Genomic DNA, 10155 nt, shown 5'->3' on the forward strand with positions numbered 1-10155 from the left:
CCTGTGACCTCAGCAGCTCCAGCTCTACAGGCCAAGGAGGGTGCCACTGCCACACAGCAGGACCCCGAAAGCAGATCGTGGCCCTCCAGGTCTTGGCTTTTCAGAGGGCGTCTGCCAAGGTCATCACAGACAGGGCACAGCAGTCAGCAAGCTGTCTCTACCTCTGGTGCGGATGGCTGGGGAGCACCAAGACTTAGCGACAAGGTCAAGCAAGTTAAGAAGAATAAACTCTTTCGGAGTCAAACAATTAGACTAAATTAACAAAATGAGGGACAAAATAAACACAGCCCCTAAATTAGGGAGCTGCTAAACCAAAGACAAAATTTAAAGGAAGCTTACAAACATCAAATTAAAATGTGATTAAAGAGGTTGATAAAGCACCCCAGTCCCTGCGGTGCCCACCGGGCATGGAAGGCTTCGACAGGCTGGCAGACATCGCGTGCTCCCTCTTCAGGGACACCCAGCCACGAACATAGGCGCAGAAGGGGGTGCAGACATTTGGGTCGGACGACCCCCTCGATCGGCCGCTGCCTGGACCTGTTATTGACTAACTTGACAATTAAGAAGAATTAACTCTTTCGGAGTCAAACAGTTAGACTAAATTGACAAAATGAGGGACAAAATAAACACAGCCCCTAAATTAGGGAACTGCAAAACCAAAGAAAAATTTAAAGGAAACTTACAAACATCAAATCAAAATGTGATTAAGGGGGTCGATAAAACACCCCAGTCCCCGCAGTGCCCACTGGGCACGGAAGACCACGATGGTGCCAGCAGACACCATGTGCTCCTGCTCCAGGGACCCAGCCACGAACGTAGCCGCGGAAGAGGGGCAGACAGTCGGGTCGGACAACCCCCTCGATCGCCCGCTGCCTGGACCTATTAATGGCTAACTTGGCAATTAAGAGGAATTAGCTCTTTTAAAGCCGACCAAATAAACTAAATTAACAAGATGAGGGATAAAATAAACGCAGCCCCTAAGTTAGGGCCACTGCAAAACCAAAGACAAAATTTAAAGGAAACTTACAACATCAAACCAAAATGTGATTAAAAGGGTTGATAAAGCACCCCAGCCCCCGCGGTGCCCACCTGGCATGAAAGGCCTCGACAGTGTCAGCAGACACCGCGTGCTCCCTCTCCAGGGACACCTGGCTGCGAACGTAGCCGTGGAAGAGGGGCAGACAGTCGATTCGGACGACGCCCTCGATTGCCTGCTGCCTGGACCTGTTAATAACTAACTTGGCAATTAAGAAAATTAAATGTTTTATTTATACATCATGTGTAGAATGCACAAAGTATATCCTTTCATCTCCATTTCCCAGTGTATATTGGAGGAGCAATCCAGTCACTTGTTCTATGTTTCCTTTGCAAGAATTTACTTCTTTGGTTTCACACTTTCAAACACACCAGCATCCCTCATGGCTTCAAATGCCTTCATGGCATCATATTTCTTATAGAAGTCAGCATATGCTCTCTTCCTGGAATCAGTCACTATGAACTTGAAAGCACCAGCTACGGAAAAAGCTAAAATAAAAGCCACAGCCAGGTGAAACCGTAGATGTTTGGCCAACAGGCCTCTCATCGCAGGCTTGGCAATCACAGCAGAAGACATGGTTTACTCTCTATCCACACAGCCTTCACCTGCCAGAGAAAGCCTGGGCACAGGTGTTAATCACTTGTACATACTGTTCACTATTGTCAATAAACTCACAAGAATGTCTCCTCGCCTATGGCTCCTTGTTCTGATGAGCAGTGTTCGTGTCACTGAGATGTGAAAGCTTTCTGCACAAGATAAAGGCAGGTGTCTCAGTCCAGGGCCTCTTCCTTGTGCTTTGTGCAGCCTTCAGACCAAAATGATGGTCTGGCCTCACACTCCCTGGTCAAGTTCCTGGTGCCTGCACCCTGATGGTGCTTGTCATTGCTGCCAGAATTTTGTGGCAGGCATCGCAGAGTATCGTCATTCTCTCTGTGTGCTCTCTGCACCTTTAAGGTGGGGCTGGCCCCCATCTCTGCAGCATCTGTGACAAGTGACGCTGTGCTCCTGAAGGGTCAGGTGCTGAAAGTGGACAAAGGAGCAAATGCTTATAAAGTTTCATGGCTGCCTCTGTATGATATGACCCTGATCATAGAGCACAAGCCAGCTGCCCTTGGCCAGACAGGAATCAGACATTCTCAGAAGCTTTGTGAAGATCTATGGAGTGTCCTCACTGCATGTCATCTTCATCCTCCTGCAACTTAGTGCCTATTAGGGCCTCTACTGCGTCTCCATGATAGGAGCATTATCACAGAGGGTATGCGCGCTGCCATAAGCCAGGCGGGAATCAAACATTCGTTGATGCAATGTGAGGATCTATGGGGTCTCCTCACTGCATGTCATCATCACCCTTCACAAATCTAGCAGCCATGAAGGCCTCCCGAGCATGCTTGCCTAATCTGGGTAGTGTGAGGGCCTCATCCCCATCATCGTCGCCTTCGAGGTCTTCTTCACCTTCATACCCGTGGGTATCCTCCTCATCAGAGGAGACCTCCAGCTTCTCAATCTCCTCCTCAGCCAGCTCCTCTCCCGATTGCAGCGCCAGGTTGTAAAGGATGAAGCAGACGACAACGGTGCATGACACCCTCTGTGGACTATATTGCTGGTCTCTACCAGACCAGTCCAGTGAGTTCCAGGCATAGAATATAAGAGCAGGGAGGAGGCATAGAATATAAGAGCAGGGAGGTTATGCTGGAACTGTATAAAATGCTGGTTAAGCCACAGATAGAGTATTGCATGCAGTTCTGCAATCCACATTATAGGAAGGATGCGACTGCACTATAGAGAGTGCAGAGGAGATTTACCAGGATGTTGCCTGGGCAGGAGAGCTTTAGTTATGAGGAGAGATTGGATAGACTGGGGTTTTTTTCCCTGGAGCAGAGGAGATGATTGAGGTGTATAAAAATATGAGGGGATAGATAGGGTAGACAGGAAGGAAGTTTTCCCCTTGGTGGAGGGATCAATAACCAGGAGGCATAGATTTAAGGTAAGGGGCAGGAGGTTAAGGGGGAATGTGAGGAAGAATTTTTTCATCTGGAAGGTGGTGGGTATCTGGAACTCACTGCCTGAAAGGATGATAGAGGCAGAAACCCTCATAACATTTAAGAAATAGTTGGTTGTGCACTTGCGAAGCCATGGCAGACAAGGCTATGGGCCTAGTGCTGGAAAATGGGATTAGAATAGTTAGGTACTTGTTTGACTGGCGCAGACCCGATGGACCGAAGGGCCTTTTTCTGTGCTGTAGACCTCTATGACTCTATGACAGTCCAAGCAACAGAACTTCATTTTCAGCATCCCAATGGTCTGCTCCACCAATTTGCGAGTTGCAGCATGAGCCTACAGTATGCTGCAGTCTGAGGCTGCCACATGGGTGCCATCAGTCATATTCTCTGTGGATAGCCCTTATCCGTGAGGAGCCACCCCTGTAGCTTCTGTGGATCCTGGAAGACGTCAGGGATCTGTGACCGACTGAGAATATAGGAGTCATGAAAGCTCCCTGGAAACTGTGCACAGATCTGCAGGTTGCCTTTGTGGTGGTCGCACAACAGCTGCACATTCAGCGAATAGAACTCCTTGCAGTTGGCATAGTTGACCCTGTGTCGCAATGGAGACCGATGGCAGTCGATGGCCCATGCACCTGTAGGAAACCTGAGGTCTGGGCAAATCCAATCGCTCTTGCATCCTGTCTGTCCTGGTCCTGGGCTCAAAATTGTGTGCCCTCGTGAAGCTGGCATCCGTGACCTCAAGGATGCATTTGTGGCGGAGGCTTGTGATATCCCACAGAGGTCACCTGTGGAGCCCTGAAAGGAGCCACTTGCATAGAAATTGAGCGACGCAGTAATTTTCATGGCCACTGGCAGTGGATGCCTTCCAAGTCCCCAAGACGCCAAATCCTGCAGTAGCTGGTAGATGTGACCGACCAGTTCCTTAAACATGCGACGTCTTCAACAACACTGGTTCTCAGTCATCTGCAGGAATGAAAGGCAGCATCTATAGACCCTGGGTCTAGCTAGGCGCTGACCAGCGACAGCTCACTGTGGCTCTTTGGCGGTGTGTGTGGTAGACCCAGCCATCCCTCTTCCGGAGAGTGCTGTCCTCCATCTGCACAGCCAAGTGCTTCAGTTGCTCTCTTCTCCGTTGTCTTCGCTCTCTGTATGCCACGAGGCTTACAGCTAGTTCACCAAACTCTATGATCCTGATGTACTCCTTCTGCAGGATGGAAGAGAGAGAGACATGTAGGTTAGCTTGGGTGTAATAATAATTGGTTAAGTCTGAAGGCCCCTTAACACATCCGGGAGAATGCTGGATGCCACTTGGATGGCCAAAGATTAGTGCGTGGCAAGGCTGCCTGAAACCCCACCCAAATCCGCCCCACTCCATCTGACAAATTGGCAGCAGCTATGTCCGTTGGACTTCATGCTGTGCTCTCAGCTCAGGTGCAGGCATTTTCCTAACCCGCGCTGCAAGGCTGCACTGTTAGCTTGAACCATGGGGGAGATTGGTCCAAACCAGGCTGATGACATTGCAAGGATCTGTGAGGGCCTTCACCAGTGACTGCTCCATGGCCAGCTTTAGAAGGGAGATTGTACAATGTGCCCAGTTGTCCAACTGTTTTGCAGTCCACTAAAATGCTCATTACTTTACAGTCTGTGCCTGAGGAGTAAAAAGCTCCGGAGCACTTGGTGGCATTTTGATGCCTCTGCATTGCTTGAGTGGGCAGAGAAGCTAGAGTCCCGATTCCAATTGTATCAATGTGGCTGCGCCTAAATTATCTCAGCTGCAAAGGAATGGTCCCTTTATGCAAGGTTTCCCTAATGATTGGCCGGTTCCTTCGCCCACCATCTCCCACTTATGCGCTACCTTCAACTGCAGGTCAGCCCTTCCCACCTCCCCACCACCCCCCCACCTCAATGTGCCTCAACCACAGGGCAGCCCTTGCACCCCACCCCCATGTGCCTCATACACAGGACAGCCCTTGGCACCCCCCCACCCCCAATCATGCGCCTCAACTGCAGGGCAGCCCTTGTCCCCACCAGTGCCTCTCAATCGCAAGGCAGCCCTTGCTCCCCCCACAACATGCCTCAACCTTGAAGACCAGCGGGCAACCCGGGCAAGTATTCAGCAACATTACTGTGTACTCACCTCAAATTTCCCCTTAAAATGCAGCTCGCCAAGTGCACAACTTTTATATGCTCTTGTAAAACAGGTCGGTGTGTAATCATGCCAACGGGGGTAGACGATCCAGTGGTGGTAGGAGGGGGCTGAGTCTGGTGGGCTGGGCTTATAATATGCAGGTTCCTGAGCGATACACAGCCTGCCATCGGCAGATGATCGCAAACTGGTTTCACGATGTCATGAAACTGATTTTTGGCCTTCTTGCCATATTGTCCGTTCACGCCACCAAACATACCCGACGCCAGCGGGCATGGACGATTCCACCCATTGATGCCAAGTGTCATGGTAGAAGACGCATGGTCAGGCCAGAAAAAAAAGAAAATTACAAAGCAAGTCAGGCCCATATTTTCAATCCAATGACACACGCTCATGACCCTCCCACTCTCAAAAGGGCTGAGATGATGAGGATCAGAGACCAGCAGCGAGAAGGTACAGTAATAGAGAAGTTATAACAATTGAGATCAGGTCTGGTCCAGACACAAACTGACATTATCCAAAGGAATCAGAGCGCCTTAATTTCAATAGACAGGAAACCATTAGCAGGATGGGCTGCATATTCTGATCCTCAGGAGAATGTCACACCTACAAATCCACAAACGAGAGAAACAAGGAGTGGCAACAATCAGGGAATGAGTTTAGTGCCAGCAAATCCTCAACGATCTCAAACTCGGTGCTCGTTCAGGGAGACTGGTGGAACCATCAAGAAGACTATTCCTTTTAAAGCAGAAACTTTGCGGGGAGATGTAGGAGGATGTGTACATAATAATAATGGAGATAAAGACTTGAGGGGGGATGTAGAGTAAAGAGCTAATTCTAATAATAGTCATTGTGCTTCTGCATAAGAGCTATGTCATAGTGATGTCACTTACTGAGAGATGAGTGAGAAGCACCTAAGAGAGAAGCTGTAGCTATCTCGTGATGTTCTGTAACCTTGTACATAGTTAGTTAAGTAAATAAAGGGGCTTTGAAGGAAAGACCATTGCCTCCAGCAAGATCTCTTCTAGAGTACGAAAACCAATGTCTCCCAAGATAATCCAACAATAACAGACTTCAATCCCATATAAATTACTGGCACTCATTTGGTTAACTGCATTGCTGGAGACCAGGATACAGCGAGGTTCAGTCTGACTGCACAGTAAATGACACAAACCCCCAACCTTCATATCATCTCTCTATTAGGATCTTAACTGCCAGCTTGGATTGTGCTTCTGGACAGTTAGTTCTTGATGTATTAATTAGAATACCAAAAGATGTTGTGGTCTGACAGATATAATGATGTCCTCCTAAGAATGGCAAATGTTCCTGATAACATGTATGTTGAGTGAGGGATGTGAAGGATCAGAATCAGGTCACAATGACATTGATTTTTCATTCTGCACAGATTTATTGCTGAACTCCGGCTGCCCTATACTTAATTCCCCTATTAGAAAAAAGCACATTACCTTCCATGGCTCAATGCCATGGAAATTCCATATACTTCAATGTTTTGTAAAAGTAACCAGGTTAACAGCAGTAACTTCAAAGCAATTTGGGGTGACATTTCTAGGCAATTCTCATTGTTACACCAGGATTATGCCTGCAGCTGCCATCTGGAGAGCTGCAATGTTTTCAGGGTCAATCTTATATTACCCTGTCAGTCGAGACTCAGTTGATAGCATTCTCATCACTCAGTGAGAAGCCATGAATTTGAGGCCCACTCCAGAGACATTAGAACAATATTCAGGCTGACATTTCAGTGGAATACTGAGGGAGCCATGCACCGCCAGTGCTTTCCTCTTTCAGGTGAGATGTAACCAGTCTATGGGCAGTATTTACACCAAGCAACAGGGGCCTCGCACGCTGGCTGGAGAATCAGTGAGAGCCCTCTGTCACCTGCTTTAGGGAAAGGCCTTATTTAGTGCCAATCAAGCAGTTAAGTGGCCAACAGTGGGCCTTCCCCACGTTCAAGGGCCCTGGGGGGTCCACCTCACCCCACCCCAAGAGCTGCCGGCCTCCATCAATTGCAGGCAGTGCCAGCAGGATCAGTGGCAGCTGCCAGCAATACACCCACCAGAGGCCCAAGATCAGTGAAGGACCCAGAGCCACAAGTGAGGGCAGAATGGGCATTGCAGGTCAGTGGAGGTTGGGGGGGGTGGGGGGGGGTGCCATGGGACAGGGAGCTCAGCAGAATTGATAAGAAGGTGGCTCACCATTGGTTGCAGCATATACCATCTACAGCTTCACTGTGGCAACTCCCTGATTGCTACATCCAGGAAGGACAAGGGCAGCAGGCATATGGGAACACAATTTCCTTCTAAAAAATACACCATCCTGATTTTGAAATATTTCGACATTCCTTCAGTCGCTGGATTAAAATCCTGGAATTTCTTACCTAACAGCACTGTGACTGTACCTACACCACACAAGCTGCAGCAGTTCAAGAAGGCAGTTCACCACCATCTTCTCAAGGGCAATTAAAGATGGGCAATAAAGGTGTCCTTGCTCACTTGCTCACGATGCCTACAGATAAATTTTAAAAAGCGTATTAGTCTTTACATAACTACTCATGGCTGTGCTACTTCCTATCTAACTCCCCCGTAGCTATATGTTACTCTATCTAATTTCCTTATATCTGTGGGTTACTCCCAGTATAACTCCCTATGTAACACTGCCAGATAACTGTGTTACTTTTTGTATAATTACAGAGCCATTTCTTACTCCTTATGTAACTCCCTCAGAATTATATTACTCCCTATATAACTCCCTCACTACTTGCCATTATGTGATCTGTCTGATGTTCTTCCATACTCAAACTTGCTGCTCTGAGAAAATTTACCAAGCCATCGGTATTCTCATTGGAATCCAAGATAAGTTATTTTTAACATGTGTTGTACAATCACCAGTGTAGAGGAGAGAGAAGTTTTCAGTTCTAAATCTTTCCATATATAGGAGCTATAAACAAACTCATTCTTGAAAAACAGTGAGTCATTCCATCAGGCAGCAACAGATAGATCATTAACTGATGCATGGTCATCCATTAGCTGCAATAGTAGTATGTTTTCTAGGGAGCAGTCAAATGCAGCCAAAATCTTAATACCAATATCATCTCCTGTCCTGTGTGCATTGTTAAACTGAACCATTTGCATCAGTGACCTTGGTATAGTTTTGGCATCCTTAACTAAATGAGACAGGGCCCTAATCAATGGTTAAGTGCCAGTTAGAAGGAGATTCATCACATCTCTCAGAAATGTCTCAATACAGTGAATCACACTGAAGCACAGCTGCTGTTGTAAAATAGGTGAACGCCTATGGTTTACCTGTATCCTAACAGAAGCCATTTATGTATTTAAAAAAGGTTGGCCTGTTGTCAACTCCAGTTCCAGGACAAGCCTGTGCTCTCTTAACCACTCGCTGCATGAAAAAGTTTTACCTCATATCCTCTTTGCTTCTATTGCCAATCTCCTAAATGGGTGTCCTCTGGTTCTCGATCCTTCCACTAATGGGAAATGTTTCTCCCTATCTTCTCTGCACAGACCCGTCATGATTTCAAATACCTCTATCAAATCTCCTCTCAATCTTCTCTTCTCCAAGGGGAACAGCCAAGTTCTCTTCCAATCTACCTCCATAACTGAAGTTCCTCATCCTTGGAACAATTCTTGTGAATCTTTTCTCAACCTCTCTAATGCCTTCCCTTCTTCCCTAATGTATGGTGCCCAGGAAGAATACTCCACTTGAGGCTGAAGCAGTGTTTTATACAGGGTCATTATAACTTCCTTGCCTTTGTACTCTATAGCCCTCTACGACATGAGGAAAAGCTTTTTCATGGAGTGAGTGGTTAGGATCTGGAATGCACTGCCTGAGAGTGTGGTGGAGGCAGATTCAATTGTGGCCTTCAAAAGAGAACTGGGTCATTATCGAAATAAGAAAAAATTCAGAAATGTAGGGAAATGATGGGGGAGTGGGACTAGTTAAGAACAGGTAGAGACACAATGGGCTGAATAGCCTCCTTTTGTGCTGTAACTATTCTATGATTAAGTCCCTTAGATAAAAAAAATGGTTGGCCAAGGTTGGGATTAGTTCTATTACACAACTATACAATTTTGGGACTCTCTCCCCCAAAAGGCAGGGGAACAACTGCAATTTACTAATCAGTAGATTTTTGAAATGTCCCCACTTATAAAACTCAGGATCCCGAATGCTTTTTAAACTACTTTCTCAACCTGCTCTGCCACCTGCAATGACTTGTGGGTACATATTCCCCAGTTCGCAATACCTTCAGGTTATGTGTCATCTATAAATTTTGAAATTTTCCCCTGTACATCACTGTTCGGGTCATTAATATATATCAAGACGAGCAAGTTTTCTAACATCGACCCTGGGGAGCCACCACTGAAACCTTTCCTCCAGTCTACTACTCTCTGTTTCCTGTCACTCAATTTTGTATCCATGTTGCTACTGTCCACTTTACTCCATGAGCTCTAACTTTGCTCATAAGTCTGTTATGTACTTTATCAAATACCTTGTGGAAGTCCTTGTACACCACATCAACTGCATTACCCGGATCTACCATTTCTGTTAGCTCACCAAAAACTCAAGCAATTTAGCTAAACATCATTTGCCCTTAACAAGTCTATGCTGGCTTTCCTTAATTAACTCACATTTGTCCAGGCAAATGAAGACTATTCCATCACACTCCTGACTTGTGCCTTGTATATGGTGCACTTTGGGGAGTCAGGAGGTGAGTTACACACCACAGAATTCCAAGCCTCTGACCTGCTCTGTTAGCTGGCTGGTCCAGTTCAGTTTTTGAATGGGGTCAATGGTAACCCCCGGGGTATTAATAATGGGGGATTCAGCAATGGTAATGCCATTGAATGCCAAGGGGAGATGGTCAGATTCTCTCTTGTTAGAGATGGTCATTGCCTGGTATTTGTATGGCACAAATGTTATTTGCCACTTATCAGCCC

At 46.8% G+C, this 10155-nt stretch overlaps 1 protein-coding gene across 1 annotated transcript; it reads right to left on the reverse strand.

Annotated features, from left to right (window-relative positions):
- Window positions 1-1366: 1366 nt before the first annotated feature.
- LOC121275269 (cytochrome c oxidase subunit 6C-like) lies at window positions 1367-1640 on the reverse strand. Its single transcript, XM_041182711.1, has one exon. It carries the CDS (start codon window positions 1610-1612, stop codon window positions 1376-1378), a length of 237 nt encoding a protein of 78 aa, XP_041038645.1. The 5' UTR covers window positions 1613-1640; the 3' UTR covers window positions 1367-1375.
- Window positions 1641-10155: the final 8515 nt, after the last annotated feature.

This window comes from Carcharodon carcharias, chromosome 2 (genome assembly GCF_017639515.1).
Source record: "Carcharodon carcharias isolate sCarCar2 chromosome 2, sCarCar2.pri, whole genome shotgun sequence".
Taxonomy (NCBI): domain Eukaryota; kingdom Metazoa; phylum Chordata; class Chondrichthyes; order Lamniformes; family Lamnidae; genus Carcharodon; species Carcharodon carcharias.

What these genes read in the sequence shown, in the direction of transcription:
- LOC121275269 (XM_041182711.1), bottom strand. Translation starts at nt 1,612, where the DNA reads ATGTCTTCTGCTGTGATTGCCAAGCCTGCGATGAGAGGCCTGTTGGCC.